The following is a 25,192-nucleotide window of genomic DNA, read 5'->3' as shown; positions in this document are numbered from 1 at the left end:
ACCAGAGGACTAAATAGATGTGTTTCCTAAACAGTGAGGACAGTGTGGAGTGGGCTCCAGTGTGGCGGAGCTGGGGGCTGGGTCTGAGCTAGGGAAGGAGGCTCCGGGACAAGGTGGCCGGAGCCCAGCAACTGGTCACGTTGTTGTCCTGGGAGGCCAAGGCAAGCTCTGGGTCCTCCTCAGTTGCCATATACGGCTTAATAATTAATAAATAAGTTGCCATATTTCCTGTCAATACCTTGGATCCCTTGTCTGTGCAGTTTGTACTGCTCCTGTGAAAACACCCTGCACCCCAGGTCTGAGTCAGTCCCACTGACCTGAGTGTGTTCTGCCTTCTGGCGGTTTCCATGCCCTCCCTCACTCTGACCTTTCTGCTTAGAATTCTCTTCCCATTGTGGTCTATTCCAAAAAGTGTGCCCTTTTTAAGAGCGAGCTTGAATATCTGTCCCCCTTTTAAAAGTTAACGTGTAATAATTCCTGTCTTAGTTAGGGTTTCTATTACTGTGACCAAACACCATGACCACAAGCAACTTGGGGAGGAGAGGACTTACAACTCTCAGGTCACACTCCATCACTGCGGGAAGTCAGTGTAGGAACTCAACAAGAACCTGGAGTCGGGGGTAGCTAGAGTTTTCCTGCCTTGCCCACAGTCAGGACAAATCTCTGTCACCCGCCAGTCCCACAGCCGCTCAGACCCAACCAAGTAAACACAGAGACTTATATTGCTTACAAACTGTATGGCCTTGGCAGGCTTCTTGTTAACTGTTCTTATATCTTAAAGTAACGCATTTCTACAAATCTATACCTTGCCACGTGGCTCGTGGCTTACCAGCATCTTCACATGCTGCTTGTCCTGGCAGTGGCTGGCAGTGTCTCCTTCTGCCTTCCTGTTCTTTTATTTCTCCTCTGTTAGTCCCGCCTATACTTCCTGCCTAGCCACGACCAATCAGGTTTTATTTATTGACCAATCAGAGCAACTTGACATACAGACCATCCCCCCAGTACAGCCAAGTGCAGACCATCTCAGACACCTGCACTCAGGCCCATGGTCCTAATCATCCTCTATGCAAACCTGCTGGGCAACGCCACAAGGAACCCAAGAAGGGCTCCCACAGGACATACATTAACATCCCACAGCAGTCGGGTTGACAAAAAAACTAACCCAAACAAATCCCAGAGCACAGTTCACCCCTTAAAGGGTCCAAGTCAATAGAATGTAGTGCACACATGAGGCCCTAATGCCGTCAGGACTGTTTCAATGCAGAGTGCCCTTATCACCTTAGAAAGAAGCCCTTACCTCTCAGCCCCTCACATCTCTCACCCTTTCTCTGGCAGCCATCATTCTCCTTCCTGTCTGTGTAGATTACTGTCTGGACACTTTACCCATGGTTGTGGGTAGCTTTTCCTGCAGGCCTTCCTTCTCTTCACAGTGTTCAGGATTCATTCGTGGGGTGCCATGTGTCGGTACTGCACATTTCTGATTTTGCTGTGTTTTTGTGAGTTTTGTTTGTTTGTTTGCTTTTTTCAAAAAGGTATTGCTGTGTAGCTCTGGCTGGCCTAGAACTTACTGTGTAGACCAGGCTGCCCTTAAACTCACAAGGGATCCCCCTGCTCTGTCTCCATAGTACTAAGATTAACGATGTGCACCTCTACACATGGACATACTCCGTTTTTAAACAATGCTAGGGCTTGAACCCAAGACCTTGCAGATGCCAAGCGTGTGCTGTACTATTGAACTACCTATGCAGCCTCTAGTCCGTTCCTTTTAATGGCTGAGTGATGTTCCATTATTTCCTTGTTAGCGTTATTTTCAGCTAGTGTGAGCAAGGATGTGAACGTCTGTGTGAGTGTATGTTCTTAGTTCTCTTCAGTGCACACCCAGGAGAGGAACTGCTGAATCTCCAGGTAGCTTCCATGCTACCATTCTAGGCACTGCTGCGTGACTTCCCGTATCTGCCAGTTTGACGTTCCTATGAGCACAGTGTTAGCTCCTGATCTTTCCACATTCCCACCACTACTTACTCTGCATTTATGAAAATCCGGGCCATCTTTGTAGGTATGAAGAAGTATCTCCTGTGGCCTCACTGCATTTCCCTGGTGACTGAGATAAAGTGGCAGTGGGCATCTTTTGGGGTGCTTGTTGGCATTCTGAGTGCCCTCTTCAAAGAAATGGTGGCTGGGCTGTCTCCGTTGTAAACCTGAGGTTCTCTCTCTTACTGCGTTGTAGAAGGTCATCGTCATCGCGTCCTCCTCTTTCTTTTTTTTTTTTTTTTTAAGACTTATTTATTTATTATGTATACATTGTACTGCCTGCAGGCCAGAAGAGGACACCAGATCTCATTACAGATGGTTGTGAGCCACCATGTGGTTGCTGGGAATTGAACTCAGGACCTCTGGAAGAGCAGCCAATGTTCTTCACCGCTGAGCCATCTCACCAGCCCATCCTCTTTTTTGATGTTTTGCTTTCGGTTTTCTTTTCTGTTTGTTTATTTGTTTTTGTTGTTGTTGTTGTTGTTTCTCTGTGTAGCCTGGGCTCTCCTAGAACTCACTCTGTAGACCAGGCTGGTCTCAAACTCAGAGATCCGCCTGCCTCTGTCTCCCGAGTGCTGGGATTCAGGATGTGTGCCACCACCGATGGGCAGCTTTGTTTTGTTTCTGAGACAAAGTCTTGCTCTGTAGTTTAGGCTGGTCTCAACCTCTCTATCCGCTGCCTCAATCTCCCATGTGATGGAGTTCCTTTTAGAGCCTGTGGCAGCTCTGTGTTGTGCTCACTCCCATCCTAGGGACCGACTTTTCATTCCTGCATAGTGTCTCCTTACATCGCTGGTCTAATCTGTCCCCTTTGTTCTTAGTCTTGTGCTCTTGGTGTCATAACAAGGATAGATTACCTAATGGCAAATCAAACACTTGGTGTTTGTTAAAGAGCTTTATAGGTTCGGCTCTTAGGTCCATTCAGAATCAGTCCATTCAGAGCTGATTCTGTGTGGTGTGCGGTGAGGACTCATTGCATCCCTCTGCACTAGATATCCAGCTTTTCCACCCCGTGTGCTAGAAAGACAGTTTCCCTTATTGGGCAGTCTTGTTACTTTTGTCAAAACTCAGAAGAGAGGCTGGAGTGGTCGCTCAGCAATTAGACACTGCTCTGGAGGAGGACCTGCGTTTAGTTTCTAGAACCCTATTGGGGGCTCACAATGACCTGTAACTCTAGCTCCTGGGCACCAGGCACACACATAGTACACATACATACATGCAAGCAGGACATTCACACACATAAAATTAGTGCATCTTTTTTTTTAAAAAATGAGAATAAGCTATGCTGTGGTGACGCACACCTTTCATCCCAGCACACGGGAAGCAGAGGCAGGTGGATCTCTGAATCTGAGGCCAGCCTGGTCTACAGAGCCAGATCCAGGACAGCCAGAGTTACACAGAGAAACCCTGTCTCAGAGAGAGAGAGAGAGAGAGAGAGAGAGAGAGAGAGAGAGAGAGAGAGAGAGAGAGAGAGAGAGAGAGAGAAAGAAAAGCGGGCCTCCCAGATGCATGGGTTTGCAAACTTTTTAAGCCTGTCCCTGAGCCAGTGCTGCCCTGCTGGGCTCTGAGCACGTTGAGGTGATCTGTGCAGTCAGTTGCTGCAGGCCCTCCAGCTTTGTTCTTCCTTGACATTGTGTTAGTTATTCGGAGTCCCTCCCTTACCATGTCACCATTTCTTATCTTGGCCAGAGCATATTTCTCCCTCAAGATACTCCAGTGCCCATACTACCTCTCCATTACACAATTATTTTCTAATCTCCATCTTCCTCTTAATCTTTGAACACCTCGAAGTCTGTGTCATGTCTCTTGCAGAATGCCATGGCATAGGTCAGGCCTTGCTTTATATTGGTGCACTGCAGTGACCTTGAAGGCAAAGAAAGTAGGAAGAAGAACGAAAGGAGGACCTAGGATTCCCATTTGACCAAAGAATGTGGAGAAGCGAGGATGATACTGAGCAGACCAAGCTGCCTGGAGCAGTGGCTGCACCTCTCTGTGGAGGTGGCGTCACAGGCCCTCTGGTCTCTCCAGCTGAGAAGGAGGCCTGGGTTCTTCCCCCATACTTAATAACTGGGCCTTCTCAGTGCAAGTGGCTGGGAATGGTCAGAATTAGGGACACATTTTCACCCTGGTGGTGTGTACAGGAGCCCAGCTTCTGGATAGGTGAGAGTCCAGAGTGGCCAGGCCAGCAAAGAACATGGCGGTGCACCCCAGCACTGCAAAGGCTGAGCCAGATATCAAATTCCAGGCCAGCCTGGCCTATTTAATGAGACTCTCAAAGATGGATGGATGGATGGATGGATGGATAGATGGATGGATGGATGGATGGATGGATGGATGGATGGATGGATGGATGGTAGACAGATAGCTGAAGTAACTTACATAGTAAGTATGTGCCTGGCTCTGGCATGTCCGTGGTCATGAGCTCACCAGGCATTCACACTCACCTTTTAGATCTGTATCCAGCTTTTCACAGGGATGGCCGTCCTATTAGATAAGATGCGTGTTGTATTCCAGTGTGCCTGTACATTCTCTCCTGAAAATGAAGGAGCTGGTCTGGCCTGCTCGTCATCTGTTTGTTTTTCATAGTGTGCCCAAAGCACATGGCTATTCAGAGCAGGGCCATGACCAGAAATCACCAGTTCCCTTTCCATTCATGATCAAGATGCATCTTTCTTTCTCATAAAAAATATGAAACAAAGCCATCCTCTGATTCTCAGGAAAGGGTTGTTTGGGGAATTTGGGGGAAACATGAGAAGTTTGACTTCTAGTTATAAATTCCACAGATTCTTAGGAATGAGTATGTCCAATTATGGTCTTACAACTAGGATTGAGATACAAATCTGCCTCCTTAAAAGGGCACCCTCTTTACTGTTTTTTTTGGGTTTGTTTTTTTTTTTTAACAACTGATCACTGGGTTGAAAGAATCTAAGGTTCTATCCAATGTCAAACATACTTAGTTTTTCCTGATAATGCTAATTTTAGAAAAAGCAAGGAAAAATGGAATAAGTTCAGTTTTCTTCTAGTCTGGTATGTAATTTCTGTTAGGTTTCAGGATTGTGAACATGCACTGACTTAGGAAACTAAATTGCTGCCCCCAAAGACATGTTGAGGCAGCTGGCACAGGCCTCAGATCTGCTCCCATTCTCCTTGTTAAAATGTATGCTGTGTCAACAGGCTCACAGAGTGCCACTGCCAGGGCCCTCCAACCTCACTTTCCACATATAATCAAGGTGCATCTTCCTTTTTCATGAAAAATATTTTTACTTTATTACGATAAAGGCAAATCACCCTCATTATTATTAGAAAATATAGATTGATTGATTGATTGATTGATTTTGAGGCATGGTCTCAGTATGTAGCTCTGGCTAGCCTGGAACTCACTCTGTAGACCATGCTGGCCTCTTATCTCACAGAAATCAACCTACCTCTGCCTCCCAAGTGCTGGGATTAAAGATGTGCACCACCACACCTTGCACTTTTATTTATTTTTATTTTGTGTGTGTGTGTGATTGCACATGGAGGCCAGAGGCACTGAATCCCTTTAGAACTGGGATTACATGCATTTGTGAACTGCCCAACCTGAGTGCTGAGAATTGAACATGGGTCCTCAGGAATGAAGAACAGTGCATGGTTTTAACTGCTGAGTTGCCTCTCCAGCCTCCCCCCCCCCATATTTAAAAGAAGACAGTAATCACCTGTAATTACAATAATCAGACTTTTAAATTCACTTTTTATTTTTGTGCTGATATGTTTATACATACATACATACATACATAGAGGGATGGCCCAGCAGCTAAAGGTGTTTGTTGCCAAACCCGAGGGCTAAAGTTTGGTTCTTGGGACTCACAGAGTAGAGAGTGAGAATTAACTCCTGCGAGGTGTCCTTTGACCTCTACACACACGCAGTGGCACACTCAAGGAGTCCTCTGACCTCTACACACATGCAGTGCACACTCAAGGTGTCCTCTGACCTCTACACACACGCAGTGGCACACTCAAGGAGTCCTCTGACCTCTACACACATGCAGTGCACACTCAAGGAGTCCTCTGACCTCTACACACATTCAGTGCACACTCAAACACCTCTACACACATGCAGTGCACACTCAAACACTCACATACACAGTAAACAAATAGGTGGTGGGCACACCTTTAATCCTAGCACTTGGGAGGCAGAAGCAGATGGATCTCGTGAGTTCCAGGACAGTCTGGTCTACATATCAAGTTCCAAACCACCAAGGGCTACAAAGTGAGTCCCTGTCTCAACTCCCCAAAAAGGCTGAAGATAGAGCTGGGTGGTAGAGCGGTTGCCTAGCATGTATGAGACCCTGAGTTCTAGTTTAGTACCATTCACAACAAAAGCCATGAAAAGTTCTATACGGCCACCCCCCATCCCAGTCTGGTGTGGTGGCCCCACTGGGGAAGTGTGTGCCAGCACTTGGGAGGTGGAAGCAGGAGAATCAAGAGTGCACATTCATCCTCAGCTCCATAGTTTAAGTCCCTTGTCTGAAAAAAACAAGACAAAGGTAAAAATCACTTCCCTGCTGATGGGACCTGTGTACACGCACATGCAGATCTCCTTAAAGCCTTCTGTACCCACTTTCTTTCCTAGATCCTCTTGACTTCCCCCAGGAGTTATCTTGGAGCACAGTCCTTCCTCCCCTGCACAGCCCACCTCTCCCCAGTCATCTGCAAGTCTGCACTCCTAGCCCGGAAGTAGATTTTACTGGACTAAAATCCTCTTGTTCGTTGAGGATAGTCTTTCTAGAAGTAACACAATAAAGTGGAAAAATCGTAGGCTTTGGGGTGGGATGGGCCAGCATCTGAGTCTCAGGCCTGCCAGCTGATTGGTCAGGCCTCACTAGACCGGTCATCCCTGTCCGGAAGTTCATCTTCCCGTTTGTAAAGTGCGGTAATGCCATCATACACAGGGAGTTCATGAGACAGTGTCAGTCACAGGACTGAGAACTTAGTAAGTGATCATGAATAGTTTCCCTCTATATTTCCTGACCAAGGCTTGTTCCAGTGCTGTGCATGCAGAAGATGCATATAAATAATGCAGAGGCACTAGGTGGTGGTGGCACACACCTTTAATCCCAGCACTCAGAAGGCAAAGTCAGGTGAATCTCCATGAGTTCGAGGCCAGCCTGGTCTACAAAGTGAGTTCCAGGACAGGCTCCAAAACTACACAGAGAAACCCTGTCTTGAAAAAAAAAAAAAAAAAGCCGGGCGGTAGTGGCACACACCTTTAATCCCAGCACTTGGGAGGCAGAGGCAGGCGGATCTCTGTGAGTTCGAGGCCAGCCTGGGCTACCAAGTGAGTTCCAGGAAAGGCGCAAAGCTACATAGAGAAACCCTGTCTCAAAAAAACAAAAAAAAAAAAAAAGAAAAAGAAAGGAAGGGAGGGAGGGGGAGAGAGAGAGAGAGAGAGAGAGAGAGAGAGAGAGAGAGAGGGAGGGAGGGAGGGAGGGAAGAGAAGGAGGGAGGGAGGGAGGGAGGGAGGGAAGGGAAGGGAAGGAGGGAGGGAGGGAGGGAGGAAGGAAGGAAGGAAGGAAGGAAGGAAGGAAGGAAGGAAGGAAGGAAGGAAGGAAGGAAGGAAGGAAGGAAGGAAGGAAGGAAGGAAGGAAGGGAAAAGAAATAATGCAGAGGCTTGCAGGAGTGAGTGACCCAGTCACATGTCCCCGGGTGTGTGTATGAAGTCCAGGACTTGGTGCCCGTGACTCGGAAGCTCAAACCACAGCCCTAGACTGTAGCTGCTGGAGTGCAAACGTGAGGCTGTACCCCATATCTGTCTGACTTGGGGCAGTGGATGCAGGTTTTCAGTTGAGGGTCAGGTTGTCAGGAAGCCTTTTTCGGAGCCTCGTGCAGAAGAGGAGCAAAGGTCTGCAGTGAACTCTCTGCGGGACTGCAGTGGGGCCCTCTGTGACAATGCGAGGATCTCCTAGCCTGCCATGGGACAGCAGAAGCAGAACTCCGCAGATGGTCTGGGCTCCACCCTGTCACCTCTGGTTAAACACGCGTCCTGGGCACTCCGTCATTACTTTCTTCATTTTCCTGCTTGCTCTTTCTGTCAACACTACATCTGATGTACAAAGTTTTTGTCAACTATTTATTATTTATATAGTAGCAGATGGTATTCAACCCAGTTCACCCCACCCCCAAACAGAGAGCACAAGAGGAAGAATCTCATTGTAACAGGGTAACTTCTAAATGCTGAATGCCAGAATTTAGCTCAGCTCACTCTAGTACAACATTCATGCCCTTTGCTGAGATTTCCCGGACAGCTATACGCACCCACCAGCTCCTTGTCTCTTCCTCACAAATGTCCTGCGCACTTGTGTGGTGCTTGGGCTCTCCATAAGCCTGCCTGTCTCAGTGTGTCACTTGAGTTTCCCGTTCTGTAAGACTGTCACAACTCAGTGACATCACACACAACGAATACGTGAAATGACACCAGGCAAAGCATTACACACACACACACACACACACACACACACACACACACACACACACTCACACTCACACACTCGCAGTACTTTAAATTATTTTCTTCATTAAGCTAACTAAAGTTTAAAATCATGAATACTTGCTAATACTTCTTTCGGTTTGGCTGTACCTGGCTAAACCTTAAAGCAGGTGGGATCTTTCCACATATATGACGCATGTGAACCTCGGCGTGATTTCCATACAGCTAACTAGCAAGAACTTGAAGCAAGCACGCCGCCACAATCTGCCTTGCATCAGAGTTGCTTTATAACCGGTGACAGAACATGTCACCACTTCTCTTTATGACTGTCTCCTGTGAGTGGGGAGCTGTCATCTTTAGACCATTGTTTATAAACTGCACTGAGATCTTGAACTATCCAGTGCTGCCACCTTGGAAGGCACCAGTCCTTTGTATGTTGATTGGAGGTGGAACATGACGCTCTGCCCAGTTCCCCATGTGTGTTCCCCATGTGTGCCCTTGCCCAGGTCCCTGTGTTGTAAGCCTTGCTGTGTGTGGGGTGCGGGGGTGAAGGGTGGACCTAACACCTGTCTGTCTGGGCCTCACCCTATGAGTTCACTGGGAATGGGTCAGGATGCTCATTGTTTGGAAGGATCCGCTCTTTAAAATGGGATAGAAGACACACCTCTCAAATAAGGTGACAGCTAATGAGGAAAACATTGCACATAGCTCACTGAATAGCAGCTCCTGATGGGGCTTTAACTGTCTCTCCATTGTTTCTGTTTTGTCTCAGACAATTTTTTTTTCTTTTACTACCAAACAAGGCTGTAGTGTCAGCTGCTGGAGAGGCTGAGATGGGAAGATCTCTCAAGCTCAGAAGCCATGAGACCAGCCTGGAAAACACGAAGCAGCTCTGTCTCAATCAATCAGTCAACCAACAGATCTATAAATAAGATTTCCTTTTTCTTTCTTGCCTTTTTTAGAGACCTTTACAAATGTATTAATTTTGTACGTGTGTATACACACGTGCGCCGTGGGCATGTGTGGAGTTCAGAGGACAAGTGGCAATAGTCCGGTTTTTTTTCCTTCCACCATGTAAATCCCAGGTTTCAAGCTCGGGAACCAGGCTTAGCAACAAGTACCTGTACTTCCTGAACTGTCTTGCTGACAGAATTCCCCTTCTCTTTCTGGAGCCAGTGTTTGTTTACTTGGGTTTTGTTTGTTTGTTTGTTTTGGTAGAGCCTGAGTGTCGCTTATATGGTCCAGGCTGGCCCCAAGCACACACGCCTCCTTCCTCAGCCTACAGATGCTAGATCACAGGCACACGCCACCATGCCCAGCTTCAGACCTCATTGGAAGCTTTGCAAGAGGCTCTTCACGTATCTGTAAAATGAAGGTGGGGGCTAGAGAGCTGGCTCAGAGATTAAGAGAACTTGTTGCTCTTGAAGAGAACCTAGGTTCACTTCAATAAAACTAAGTGTTTTCTTGCCAGAGACACAAAGTCCTTAGGGCTGCTGACCTTCCCTCCGAATGGAGTGTAAGGGTTGTGTTTGGCTTAAGAGGGTTGAACAGGCAACCCTGTCTGACTGTGAGAGGCCAGCTCATGGGGTTCCTCCAAGACAGGGTCAGGAATGAGTACCTGCCGGGTGACATAAACCGAGAGCAGCCCTCTTGTGTACCCCAAAACAGAGTCCCTACACTGTGAATTCTTCCTGGCTTCAAGGGCATGCCCCTGCGTCTGCCATTGGTGCACAAGCTTGAGCTCCATTTTATTTGTTTGTTATTTGTTTGTTTGGGGGGTTTTGTTTTGTTTTGTTTTTGTTATCATTTTATTTTGTTTTGTTTGAGACAGGATTTCTCTGTGTAGCCTTGGCTGTCCTGGAACTTGCTCTGTAGACAAGGCTGGCCTTGAGCTCACAGAGATACATTTGCCTCCCAAGTTCTGGGATTAGAGGCAAGAGCCACCACCACACAGCTCATTTTTGTTCTTCTTAACCAGTCAAAGGTCACATCAGCCATGACGTGAAAATACACAGTGTACTTGTGGGGCGGGCGGGGGGAGGGGCGGTTGTACCTAGATGTAGTGGCTCATGCCTGCCATCCTAGCACTTAGGAGGCTGAGATGGGAAGATTATTATAAGTTTAAAGCCACCCTGAGCTACATAGTAAGTTCTAGGCCAGCCTGGACTACAAAGTAAGACCCTGTCTCAAGAAACGAATAAATAACAATAATAAAATCCCAAACCCCTCCCAGTTTACTTGAACAAGGGTGTGTAAGTTAATTCTCGTCTAGTTTTTTTCTGGGTTTCACCACATTTAGCCCAGCTGCTAAATCTCTCCAGTCTCTCAAGCTGTGACTACCAGGAAGTAAACAGGAAGTAAACATCCCTCCCCGTTCTTCAGCCCCTGGTAATGGCGTCCCCTATGGCAGTGCTGCTCAACCTTCCTACTGCTGTGACCCTTTAACACCTTATGTTGTGGTGACCCCAAGGCTAAAACTGTTTTTGTTGCTACTTCATAACTGTAATTTTGCTACTGTTGTGAATCATAATGTAAATATCTGATATGCAACCTCTGTGAAAGGATCGTTCAACCCCAAAGGGGTCGAGACCCACATGTTGGGAACCACTGCTCTATGGGTTTAGACAGATTTTCACTCCTCTGCCTAGTGATGTGGTGAGAATCCCTCACAAGCTATTTGCTTGGGTGGGAAGGCTGCTGGAAGCCTTAGGTGAGAACAGCAGGAAAAGGGACAGAGCCTGCACGCCGTGCCACTGGTGAGGTGGCAGCTCGTTTTCACTCGGAAGCAGCCGCCTGTGTCACAGAACGGGCACGTTGGCAGAGGCCAATCCCTGTGGTACCGAGTAGTGACCTAGTCTCCACCCCCCACACCCCTTCCCAGTAATAGACAACACTGTTTCCCTGTAGCATCTCTAAAGCCTGGTCCTGTCCTGTCTCTGTTTCAGATGCCGTGGCAGAATGTGGAGCACGTTGGTGACCAGAGCCCTTATGTCACTTCCGTTATTCTTCACATTAAGCAGAATGTTCCCATCATCCGTGACAACCTGGCTTCCACACGGAAATACTTCACACAGTTCTGCATTAAATTTGCAAAGTAAGTCCCGAGTTGTTTCTTGATGCACTTTCTGTTTCTATCTCCCAGGATAAATGAGCAGGGATGCCCATGTACCCATCTGCTGGCGGCCATGTCCCTCACAAGAATTGTGCGGTTCACAACCACACTGATGGTTGGCTCCAGGATTGCTCTCCAGGTGTAGCTCTCTGGGTCGGGAGAGAGCTATGGTGGCTCTGGTGTCATACTCAGTGGAGTTATTTTACTGCTGTACTTAACCACCCAGAATGCTCGCAATCCAGGTGTCCCATCTTCTAGTTGGGCTCCTTCTGGGACCTCCAGGAAAACCAATATTCTTCTGTACTCCAAAGGGCCATAATGGTAAAAACAAATGGGCCAGTTCAGGTCATGTGCATGCTTACAGAGCAGTCATCAGCCGTGGGATGATTTGGGGTATCTTGCTGTTCTGAGTTTTGCACATGAAACCACTCCTTGCTCAGGTTTTTATTTTTCAGCACGCTCATGTGTGCATTTTATCCCTGACTAGATTACAAGTTTCTCAAGAGTTGGACCCATCGTTTGTGCCTTCGAGCCTTTGCTTCCTCCTCCTCCATAGGACTTGTTACTGTAGCTCCAGAAATCATCCACTTACGGATGTCTTTATGTCCAGGCAAAGTACTAGAAATTAGGACCAGCAAATTGTCGAGCTCCAGTGCCGAAGTGGAGGGAGCAAGCACCAAGTTGCCTGCCTTCTGGTTATGTCCTCGTGTGTGGCCATTTCTGCCTTGAATTTTGAAGCAAGGAAGTAGTTTGGTTCTTTGCCAGTCAACATCTGGCTCCGGCACTGTTTCCCAAGAGGCCAGGCAGTGATGAGGGCCAGTGTCTCCTCTGACCAATTATCAGACGCACAGTTTGGCAAGTTGCTCCAGGAAGGTCAGTGCTGTCCAAGCTACCGTATTTGGATTGTTCTCATCCAGGTCCCAACTGGTAACTCGGGCTTCTGCGTTTCTTTCCCTCAGATCTCTCTCAGTTTGTATTCGATTAGATTCTCCCCATCTGACATAAATAAACCCCAGGAACAGCAGTGACAGAGTAGCTGTAGAGTTAACTTGAGTTCCAGCCTCATCAGGAAGGCTTGGGCTGACTCCCCAGGGAGCGTTTCTGTTTGCAGGCCACAGATGGACCAGGAGCTGACATTCCCTTCTCTCTCTGGGTGCTCATTAATGTGCACTAAAAGCACTGCTGATAAATCACATATGACATTCCCTGTAACCACTGCTACAAGTGTCTCTGTAAAAATCTACTGTGACTCAAAATCTCCATTGTGGGCACCCAGGGGTCCGATTGAGCTAAGGTTAAAGTGAATAAGGAGTCCATTGCTCAGCCCATCCAAGTGTCAACCTTGCATTCTCTCATCGCCTTTTAAGTTTATTACTAAGCTCATTCTGAGTGACCTGGGAATAGAGTGCCCATCCCCCATATCTGGAAAAGTTTAACCAAAGACCTAGAAAGTTTTGTGCATTAACTCTTGGTACCCTCCCATCCTTATAAAATCTCAGCCCAGAGCAGTAGCCACCATTTCCATCCTGGAATGACACATCATTGCTGCAATTTCTTCTCCAAAGATGTGTGCCTGGATATGTTTCTCCTGCTCAGCCAACATGGACTAGTCAGGGCAAGTTCAAGGGCACAGCCACAGCATACTCTAGTGTGCAACAGCTTCCATTACAGGCTGTTTGTGCAGGTGTGATGAGTCCCAAGTTTAGCTTTACATTACTTGTTTGGCTCAGGTTAAGTGCCAAGAACCCCTTCCAGACAGCCTTTTGTTCACACTCCCTTGTGGTGGTATTATACTCCCCAAAATATTGTGCACCCTAATAAACTTACCTGGGGTCAGAGACAGAACAGCCACCAGATACAAAGGCTAGAAAATGGTAGCACTCACATCTTTAATCCTAGCATTCCAGAGGCAGAAATCTATGTGTTCAAGGATATAGCCGAGCATGGTGACACATGCCTTTAATCCCAGAAAGCAAGCCTTTAATCCCAGGGAGTGATGGTAGAAGGCAGAAAGATATACAAGGCGTGAGGACCAGGAACTAGAATCATTTGGCCTGGTTAAGCATTTGGCTGGTTAAGCTTTCAGGCTTCTAGCAGCACAGTTCAGCTGAGAGCCATTGGGATGAGGACACAGAAGCTTCCAGTCTGAGGAAACAAGACCAGCTGAGGAACTGGCAAGATGAGGTAGCTGTGGCCTGTTCTGTCTCTCTGATCGTCCAGCATTAACCCCAGTACCTGGCTCCAGGTTTGATTTTATTAATAAGATTTTATTAATAAGGAATCTAAGATTCCTGCTACCCTCCCTCTCCTGTACCTGACATCTGAACTTCAGGTCTTCTTCCATTTCCTCCTTTCCTGCCACCACAATTGCTAGTCCATCTGTGGCTGCATTGCCTCCAACATAATGACTTACCAAGGTCACTCTTGGTTGAAACTGTAGTTTGGATCACAGATGACTTCTCTCACCCACTAAACTGGTACACCTCTATTCCATGAAATTGTCCCAGAAGTCCTTTGCTGTCAATGTGATTGCAGTGTGCAGGAGGAGATGTGGAGAGATTGAAGAAGGACACAGACCAGGATGAAGCATGGAAGAGGGAGGAGACATGTGGCAGCCAGCCTTGGTGGACACCCTGCCCCTTTCCATCCTTCCTCTGTGGTCCTGGGCTCTAGGGCGCCTCCTGCTCAGAACACTCTGGATCTTTCTTGGTTCTGCACATGTCTAATTCTGCAGCTTTTGAACTACAGCAGCACAATCCAACCTCCTTGACGCAGGCCCAGATTACTGGACTGTCATTGTTCTTCACCCTAAACAGCATTCCAGTCCACCTCACCTAGGCTGTCACTCAGTGCTCAGCAGATTTTTAGAAAATTGTGTAATTGTTTGGTTCTTGGTAAGAGAATTGCTGCCTTAGCAATTTATTTCTTGGTTTTGCTTTAAGATACCCCAACTGTCCATGTAGCTTCAGCTCTTGCCACTGTTCAGATATTTTCAGTTACTGGTACTCAAATGGACTTGAATGGCAAGGTGGATTTTTTTTGTTTTGTTTTGGTGTTTGTTTGTTTGTTTTGAGACAGGGTTGCACTGTGTAGCTCTGGAGGTCCTAGAACTCATTATGTAGACCAGGCTGACTTTGAACTCACAAGAGATCTGCCTGCCTCTGTTTCCTGAGTACTAGGATTAAAGGCTTATGCCACCACACCTGACACAAAATGGATTTTAAAAATTTCATATAACTTCAAGTCTAGAGGAAGTTGGCACTTGAGAGTGGTTGATTTAGGCTGGAGAGATGGCTTAGTTAAGAGCATATGCTGCTCTGCAGAGGTCCAGAGTTCAGTTCTTAGCACTCACGCCTGTAATTCCAGCCCCAAGGCATCCGATGTCCTCTTCTAGCCTCCATGGCACCTGCACGCATGGTTGCATGCACACACAGAGACACATACACTAAAATAAAAATATACAAACCTTTTTAAAAATAATCAATTGCTTTAGGGTTTCAATGGTTTCAAGAAGACTTGGGATATTCTATCTTTGAGACTGGCCACATCCTCAGAACGATGATAGAATGACAGGTATAGGTGTTTTATCTAACTCAACAGCGCCCTAAGCAGGAAGAGTCTCACAGCAGCCCTGCCATGAGGTCCCTCCTCCAAGCGATTAGACTGGCATAGAGTAATTCCCTCTCTTAGGACCCGAAACAGTCACCGGTGGAACTGGCTGAAGCTCAGTGGTATTGACCTCTGTAGGAATGGAGTGTGGCTCAGTGGTAGGGTTCTTGCAACCTGGGTTCTATCCCCAGCACCACAAACAAAATAATTCACCACTCTAGTTTAAGATGGCATGAGCTTTCCGCAGAATCCCAAGGCTGTTCTTCCCTTGAAGAACTGAAGCTAAAGTTAGAAGCAGAGTAGGAGGTACCTGGGGTGTAGGGGGCGCTGGTGTCCACCTGGATTCTGTTCTCTCCTGAAAAGGAGTAGAGCCTTAAAGAGTTTCTGCCGCGCCAGGAGGCGGTGGTGCACGCCTTTAATTCCAGCACTCGGGAGGCAGAGGCAGGCAGGTTTCCGTGAGTTTGAGGCCAGCCTGGTCTACAGAGAGAGTTCTGGGGCTACACAGAGAAACCCTGTCTTGAAAAACCAAAAATAAATAAAAGTTTCTGCAGCTCTACTCCAAGGAGAATAAGCATAACTTGTCACTTTTATATCCACAGCTCATTCATTCCCAAATTCATCACCCATCTCTTCAAATGCAAGCCAATCAGCATGGTGGGAGCAGAGCAGGTAAGGTGAGCTTCCGGTGGGCCTTCACCCTCCTCGGGTTTGTCATGGACCCAACACACGGGCTTGGGTAGATCCAGTCTGAAGAGACCGTGACTGTTTTCCCTGAAAGACAGAAACAAGGTTGCCTGGCCACTCTTTGCTTCCTTGTTTTGATTTTTAAGATAGGTTCTCATATTGTATCCCAGACGGGATTCAGATCAATTAGATAATCACAACCTCAGTCAAAACAAGTTAGGGGAAACTGTCGTAGGGAACCAGAGTGAAGGCTTTGGATTTTTTTTTTTTTTTTTTGAGGTTGTTTTTTGTTTGTTTGTTTTTCGAGACAGGGTTTCTCATTGTAGTTTTGGTGCCTGTCCTGGATCTCGCTCTGTAGACCAGGCTGGCCTCCAAATCATAGGGATCCGCCTGGCTCTGCCTCCTAAGTGCTGGGATAAAAGGCCTGTGCCACCACCACCTGGCCAAAGCTTTGGATTTCTCTGAGGGCTGGTACGGGAAGGTCAAGGGGCAGTGTTCTGAGTCCAGCAGAACTTTGAGTGTGACTGGGCAGAGGCCACCTCAGAGAGCAGGGAGAGCCTGAACTCACCTCCCCAGGAAGGTGGGGCTCTTCTCCTCAGCTGAATTCTCTGCTGGAGCATGGTGGCACATGCCTGTAATCCCAGCACTTAGAAGGCTAAAACACTAGGATTTTGAACTCTAGGCCAATCAATGTACAATATATAGTGAGACCCTGTCCTAAGGAAACAAAGACTTACTTAGTTCATGTCGCCTTAATCCTGATGAACTGAATTGTATACTACAGCAAGGTGACTTCTTTTCATTTCCCACCAATTCAGACTTTCTGGACTGGGCATTGTGAGTTCAGGGAACACTTTGATTGATTTTGAAAATAAAAACAGGGATTAGAGAGATTGCTCTGAGGTAACCACTGACCAAAAGCAACTTGAGAAAGAAAAGGTTTATTTGACAGGTCACAGTTCATCATCAAGGGAAGGCAGGGCAGGAATTCAAGGCAGGAACTGAAGCAGAGGCCACGGAGGAGTGCTGCTGACTGGCTCACTCTCCATGGCTTGCTCAGCCTGCTTTCTTACACAACCCAGGACCACCAGTCCAGAAATAGCCCCACTCACAATGGTCTGGACCCTCCCACATCAATCAGTAATCAAGAAAATTCCCCCAAAACATACCCACAGGCCAGTCTGATGGAGTCGATTCCTCAGTTGAGGGCCCCTCATCCAGTAACTACTGTGTCAAGTCAACAAAAACCAATTAGCACACCATACAAGGATGTGGGTCTTGAGTTTGATCCCACATAAAATCAAGAGTAAGGGGATAGAGAGATGACTCAGTGGTTAAGATCATTTCCTACTCTTACAAAAAACCTGGATTCTGGTCCCAGAACCCAGACTGGGCAGTTTACAACCATCTATAACTCCAGTTCCAGGGGGGTCTGATACCATCTCTGTCCTCTACAGACGCTGCACACACCGACACACGGCATGCATATAGACAAGCAGACACACATAAATAAATAAATAAATAAATAAATAAATAAATAAATAAATAAATAAATAAAAGCAAATTTAAAAAACAAACAAGAGTGGTAGTCTGTTCCTATTATCCTAGCAGTGAGGAGTTGGAATCAAGAGGACCCCTACGGTTTGCTGGCCAGTGAGTCTAGCTGAATTGGCATGTCCCAAGTTCAGTAAGAGACCTTGTCTCAAAAATAAAGTGGAGAGCAATTGAGGAAGACACCCAGTTTCAATCTTGGCCTTCTCACATATATACTTACACACACACACACACAGGCACATATAAGATAAAAAAAATTATTCATTCCTCCAATCTCTGAAAATAACACTTAAGGTGTAAATTATTCACAGGCAAATCAAAAGCAACTCGTATCCATTAAACTGGTCTGTAAACACTTAGACAACTTGTAGGAAGATTATGAATTATGATTATGAATTCATTTCCATAGATCCTGCTCTGTATCGTATGAGGCAATGTAGTAGAGGCTCAACACTTTCCCCGCTCAGTTCCCTGTCCTCAAGGCTCCCTGGCTATGCTGACATCACCCCTGCCCCCAGTCCCTGCTCCCCTTAGTGAGATGGTCAGTTAGCATATACTAGCGTACACTGCAGTCACTCATGAAGTGTCAGAGGCAAACAGGAACATCAGTGAATAGCAATGTCTCTTGAGTCTAAATGCAGTATGATTTTGTCCTCTCTATTAGCGAGTGAGGATGGTGTGAGCACTTGTGCTGAGCTCTGGAATGACAGGGGCAGAGGCTGGATCCTGTGCCCGCAGCATTGCATCTGTTTGTCCATAGACAAGTTACTCTGCAGGACCTCCATTTCCTTGTCTTGAAATAGGAATGCTTGGTGCTACCTCATGAAGTAGCTGTTAGGATTAAACAAAACAGAGGGCCGTGTGTGGTGGCACACACCAGTAATCCTAGCACTCGGGAAGCTGAGATAGGAAGATTGTAAGTTTGCGGCCAGTCTGGCCTACACAGCTAGACATTGTCTCAAAATAAAATTAAATAAAAATAGTAAAAATCAAAGGCAGTGCCCATAAGTAAGCCGCATGTCTGGCACACAGCCAGCCCTCATTAAATACCAGCCCCTGCTCACTGCAAGCTTCCTGAGACCTGGACATGACCTTGTTTCTGTCTCATTGCTCATCTTCCCTAATACTTCTTCCACATGCAGCCTGCATCAAGACTTCTAGTCAGTGCTTGCCCTCGGCTGTCTGCCTGACTGGCTCTAGCTGGAGTCAAAAATGTCTTGGAAAACTCCCTGGGAGGTTGTACGACTCAGACACCAGCTGGGCCTGACTGCAGCAGTCAGTGTTCTGAAATCCCGACCCTGGCAGGTCCAGGGTGCAGATCTCATTCTCTCCATCGGAAGTGGCAGAGTGATGCCCTCACATGCCAGCTCCAGTTTCATTAGGGCATGTTTCCCAGGCGCTCGCGCTGTTCACCTCCCTACACTGTGCCATCTGAGAGGATATGGAGTGATTAAGATCTGTGTCTGGGAGCAGCCTTAGACTTCTCAGTTACAGTTCTGTCTACAGATTTGACCAAGCCCCTGGAATCCAAAGCTGACTCATGGGAACACAGTTCCGTGTTGTTGTAGCCTTGCTCAGGCTGAGGACTGGGGGAGTGTCTAATAGCCATGAGAGTTTTGATGTTGTCATTTAAGCCCTATATCATGTCGGTTTTCCTCCAATTTTCTCTTTTCTAAAACGATGTTAGCTGGTGGAGGGTAGGGGCACACCTGCCACCCCAGCGTTCAGGAAGTAGAGGCAAGGGGGTTGTGAATTCAAGGCCAGTGTGGGCTACGGAGTAAGACCCTGTCTCGAATGGAGCGTTAGCAGAATCAGCTCCAACCCCAGGCTCTTTCTAAGGACCGGGAGCTGTTTGGCCAGTGTTCACATCTGCTTTTAGCTGTCAGGGGGAAGCCCATCTTTTAGTTTCATTTCTCAGACCCCATGCAAAGATGAGTGAGTGATAGGCTATCCACAGCCCAGCCTTGTGGAGGCTTCGAGGAGGAATGGAGAGCAATGTGGTCCTTGAATGGTTCCCATGTACAGTTCCGGTTTATGTGGGTAGGGTTAGCCCTGGCACCTGGATTCTGAAATTGGAGCCATGCTGTAGCTAGAGGCCTGATCACTTCGGCAGAAGTTAACAAAGGGCCTGGAGAGATGGCCCAGCTGGGGAGAGCAGTGGCTGCTTGTATAGAGGACTCAAGTTCAGTTCCCAACCACCTATCTATCATTCTAGCTCCACGACTCTGATGAGCTCTTCTGGTCTCTGTGGGCCGGCTGGCTGGCTGGCTGGCTAGCTCTCTCTCCTCTCTCTCTCTCTCCTCTCTCTTCTCTCTCTCTCTCTCTCTACACACACACACACACACACACACACACACACACACACACACACACATAAATAATAGAATAAAGTCAGTTTTTAAAAGGAAGTCAGTAGAGAGCTGCTTCTGGGTACAAACACACTCTGACACCCCCACACCCTGCCTTGCGTCATGGCCCTAACCCAGGCTTTAACTGTGCCTCATCTCAGCTGCGCCTCTTCTGCCAAAAGGTTGCTCGATGCTGAGTTGAGGTTAGGCCTGAATACTGATGTGAAAAATAAAAAAGGAGGCCCTTTCTGCTCTTTATTCCCGTCTCGATTAGTACATACAGTGAGTTATTTATCTCTGGGCCCCAGAGTCCTCTTGAGCAGTTGCAAGGGCACATGGAATTGAACCGTTCCTGTATTGTAATGCTCCTTGCTGGTTTGTGATTTTCAGAGGACCTTGTGGGATTTGCAGGGTCATTAATTAGTCTTACAACTGAGGTCATCTATGACTGAACACATAGCAGAAATAAAATCCATTTGCCTAAACTTACCCTAGAGAAAATAGCACAGTGTGCTGTTGGAAAAGACTCACAGCCCCGTCCTCACTCTGCTGTCGATGGCCCCTTGCTCACACACAGTGCCTGCCTCCTCTGTGCTCAGAGTCCTGTTTAAGAATCCTGAACCAGGCACTCCCCAGGTGCCTTCTAGACCTCTCCTATTGCTCCAAACTTCATTTTTGTCAAGCTCCTTTTCCCTTCCTGTATTTCCTTCCCTTGTTTGTTTGGTTTGGTTTTGCTACTGTGTCCCACTATGTAACCCGGGATGTCTTCAGATTCACATCCCTTGCTGGCAGGAGGGGAGGAGGCAAGCCCCAGGCCTGTAATCCCTGGCAGAGGCAGGTGGATCTCTGTGAGTTCAAGGCCAGACTGATCTACAGAGCTAGTTCTAGGACAACCATGGCTACACAAAGAAAATTTGTTTGAAAAACAAAAATAAACAAACGAATTCACACCTCTCGTGGCTCAGCCTGCTGGATGATGAGACGGTAAGCGTGCACTACCACTATGCACGCTTCCCAGTTGGCTTTGTGTTATCTTTACATCATATCAACAGGACGAGAGACGGCTTATTGCTAAAGGGCTTGTATATGCTTCGTATATACAAGATCCTGGGTTCAATCCTTAGCACCATTAAAAGAGTATTTCTGGATATGTACCATGGGAACATTTTGAAATTGCACATAACATAAAATGTGCCAATTAGCCATCTTCCAGTGTGCAGCTCAGTGGCATTAAGTATAGACATTGCTGAGAAGCTGTCGTGGCCGTCATCTCTGAATCAAACCTCTGCACCCATTTCTCCCCACTGCAGCCCTGGGCAGGCACACGTTACTGTCTGTCTCTGAGTTTGGCTACTCTTCAAATATCAAATAAGTGCGTATTTGTCTTTTGTGTCCGGCTTCTCTTACCTAGCCTAATGTCATCAGAAATGTCTTCCTTTTAAGGCTCAATAATATCTCATTATATGTATTTAATATACTACAGTTTTATCACATGGGCTTTTAGACTCTTCTAGTTCAGAAACATCTGGACAAAAATGCTTAAAGCAATTTGGGAATGCAGGGCTTGTTGTTGTTGTTGAGACAGGCTCTCACTATATAGCCATGGCTAGCCTCAAATTCACACAAGTCCATCTGCTTCTACCTCTGCATCCTGAATGCTGGGATTAAAAGTGTGCACCACCATGCCCAACATTAAAGAAAATTTGAAAGCACACCCATCACTATTACCATGGTCTAGTGTGTATCATCACAGATGTAAAAGTGAGAAAGTAAGATGGTTATTCTTGGGTACACCTCTTTGTAACCATTAGACATCAGGGCTCCTTCATTAAAAGGGAAGGAGCCTGGAAAGATACTTCAGCAGTTAAGAGCACTTACTCTTCTTGCAGAGGACCCAGGTTCAGTTCCCAGTGCCCACATAGCAGCTCACAACCATATGTGACTCAGATTCGGGGGATCAGATGCCTCTTCTGATCTGTGGGCTCTTGTGTGCATGTGGTGCATATACACACACTCGGGTGCACACATTCACATAATATAAACAAACACTTTCCCAAAAAGAGGGCAGGCATGGTGGTGCACAACTTTAAGTCCAGCATTGGAGAGATAGGGGCAGACAGATTTCTGTGAGTTCAAAGCCAGCCTGAACTGCATAGTGAGTTACAGGTCAACCAGAGATATACAAGTGAGACCCTGTCCAAATAAATAAATAAATGGTAAGAATGTATTATTTAATAGTAAAATTTTAAACTATATCAAAGTAAAAATGGGGCAATTGTTGAAGATGATTAAAAGGTATTTAAAATATGATAAACCATGCACAGTAGCAAATTCTTATAATTCTAGCAATCTAGAGGTAGAGACAGGAGACTCAGAGCTCAAGGTTATCCTTGACTGAATAGTGAGTCTGAGACTAGCTTGGGATATACAAGATGCCATCTCAAAAGTTTTTGAAAGGTAAATGTTACATGTTATAAACATTTGTCAGAATTACAGTTAAGAATTGTATTAGGAAGCTGAGCAGTAGTGGCTCACGCCTTTAATCCTAGCACTTGGGAGGCAGAGGCAGGCCGATCTCTGAGTTCAAGGCCAGCCTGGTCTACAGAGTGAGATCCAGAACAGACAGGTCTACAAAGAGAAACCCTGTCTTAAAAAATAAATAAATAAATGAAAGAAGAATCATTAATGTGTTAACACACACATTTTTTCAGTATTGTACATTGCAGTGTATGTACATTTTACCTTAGAAAGGAAGACATGAGTGAGTGACTGGGGTGAACGTGGCAGGATCCCTCGGTGCCTGCACTGCTGACATCCAGGCTAGACAAGCTTTTGCTGTGAGAACTTAAACAGCACCCACTACTTCTGCCCCTAGAGACAAGTGACAAGGTCAGGTGTGACAACCAAAGATGTCTCCAGATGTTGCCAGATGTTGTGGGGTGGAAAGCAGAGATACCCCTTGTCTGGTGCCACTGGAATTGAGCAGCAAATGAATGAGGATGGCAGATGGTTGGGTTGTGGAAGCTCAGTCCTGGGTGCTTAGGTCATATGATACCCATGTATTACCCATGTACGCTTGATGCACCCCGAGAACGAGATCTTAACAATAGTTCTCCACTTCCACATGCACCCAATCCTGATTTTATTTTGGGATTTGGTAGAACATTCCATGTTTCCTGAAATTAAACTAGTTTCCTTCCAGATCTTTTCCCCTTTTGTGGTACTGGGGACTGAACCCAGAGCCTCACAATTCCAGGTGAGCGTTCCACCACTGAGCTGCACCCCAGCCTCCTGCTCCCTGGCTTCCTGATTGCGGACTTGTCCCTCCTCCTCTTGTACTGATGCGAGTGCTCCTGCCCAGGCAGCTGCCTTCTGCCCTTGTGTGCAGCACACAGCTCGCCGCCCTTGTGTGCAGCACACAGCACGCCGCCCTTGTTTGCAGCACACAGCTCGCCGCCCTTGTGTGCAGCACACAGCATGCCGCCCTTGTGTGCAGCACACAGCACGCCGCCCTTGTGTGCAGCACACAGCACGCCGCCCTTGTGTGCAGCACACCGCCCTTGTGTGCAGCACACAGCACGCCGCCCTTGTGTGCAGCACACCGCCCTTGTGTGCAGCACACAGCACGCCGCCCTTGTGTGCAGCACACCGTCCTTCTGAAGAGCCGCTCCCTCCCTGTGCTCCCGCTCCCGCCTCCTGGGCAAGCTCTGACCCACCATCCTTCCTAGGAGGCCATCTTTCCTACAGAGAGTGCCACCCTCCCCTGTCACACACAGTCATAAAGACCCTCCCTTCATGCCACACAGCTGAGAGGCCATCCCTGCTACACCCAAGGAGTGCTCATAACGTGGCAGAAGTGAGAAGAATGAGCAGCACTGGCCATAGACCAGTTAAAGGAAGAGATTGCGTCAAACACATGGTCAGATACAGAAATACCCCACATCACAAATCAGATATCTGATATCACTATTTCCATCCCTTATTGCCTGTATGCCCTCTTGAGGGGGCACCTGCACTCACGTGGCACAAACACACACACACACACACACACACACACACACACACACACACACACACAGAATGAGAATTAAAAATAAAATATTTGCCAGGTATGATGGCACACTCCTTTAATCCCAGCACTCGGGAGAAAGAACCAGGCAGATCTCTGTGAGTTTGAGGCCAGCCTGGTGAGATCCTACAGAGTGAGATCCAGGACAGGCACCAAAAAAACTACACAAAGAAATCTTGTCTCAAAAAAAAATTATATAAATTTAGAACGGCTGCTGGAGCTAAGGTCCACATTAGAAATGTGTTTCTAGGGCATGAAGATGAACTCAGTGGCAGATTCTGTGAGCACTTGCCAGACCCATAGTTCAGTCCCCAGCACCACCAAATAATATTTCTCTTTATAATCAGTAAATGAAAAAAATAATTTTTATTGTTTTATTTTATTCGTATGGGTGTTTCACTTACATGTTTGTACTACATGCATGGCTGGTGCCCACAGAGGCCAAAAAGGGCTCTTGGGCCCCCTAGAACTGGAGTTACAGATGGTTGTGAGCTAACATGTGGGCACTAGGAATTGAACCCAGGTCCTCTGCAAGAGCAACAAGTGTTCCTAAACATTGATTCATCTCTCCAGCCCTTGAAAATGAAAATTTTAAATGAAACCATTTGTAGTTGAGTATGGTAGCATGTGCTGTGGGATGTTCTGTATGTCCTGTGGGAGCCCTTCTTGGGTTCTTTGTGGCATTACCCAGCAGGTCCGCATAGAGGATGATTAGGACCATGGGCCTGAGTGCAGATGTCTGAGATGGTCTGCACTTGGCTGTGCTGGGGGATGGTCTGTATGTCAAGTTGTTCTGATTGATCAATAAATAAAACCTGATCGGCTGTGGCTAGGCAGGAAGGATAGGCGGGACTAACAGAGAGGAGAAATAAAAGGACAGGAAGGCAGAAGGACTGGCTGCAGCCGCCGCCATGACCAGCAGCATGTGAAGTCACCGGGAAGCCACCAGCCATGTGGCAAGGTATAGATTTATGGAAATGGACTAATTTAAGCTATAAGCACAGTTAGCAAGAAGCCTGCCACGGCCATACAGTTTGTAAGCAATATAAGTCTCTATGTTTACTTGGTTGGGTCTGAGCGGCTGTGGGACTGGCGGGTGACAAAGATTTGTCCTGACTGTGGGCAAGGCGGAAAACTCTAGCAACAAGCATGCACCTGTAATTCCAGCCAGTTTGGACACTCAGACAGGATATTCACAAATTCAATGCTAGCCTAGGCAGGAACAGACCAGGAACCTGTCTCAAACCACTTCCAGTAGCACCAGAAAGCATTACTATCTTGAAACAAATCTTATAAAAAACTGAACCAGCACTCTACGG

General features: G+C 46.9%; 1 protein-coding gene across 3 annotated transcripts in view; it reads left to right on the top strand.

The window, feature by feature from the left end:
- Positions 1–25,192, top strand: part of Vps53 (VPS53 subunit of GARP complex) — a 153,568-nt gene that overhangs the window by 114,391 nt on the left and 13,985 nt on the right. For all 3 annotated transcript variants that reach the window (XM_006977408.4, XM_076542912.1, XM_076542914.1), the window contains 2 exons: positions 11,443–11,591; positions 15,818–15,887. In XM_006977408.4, the coding sequence (XP_006977470.1) occupies positions 11,443–11,591; positions 15,818–15,887 (219 nt within the window). The remainder of the gene's footprint in view (positions 1–11,442; positions 11,592–15,817; positions 15,888–25,192) is intronic.

Source organism: Peromyscus maniculatus, chromosome 8, assembly GCF_049852395.1.
Source record: "Peromyscus maniculatus bairdii isolate BWxNUB_F1_BW_parent chromosome 8, HU_Pman_BW_mat_3.1, whole genome shotgun sequence".
NCBI classification, from domain to species: domain Eukaryota; kingdom Metazoa; phylum Chordata; class Mammalia; order Rodentia; family Cricetidae; genus Peromyscus; species Peromyscus maniculatus.
This window is presented reverse-complemented; position numbering and strand designations above follow the sequence as displayed.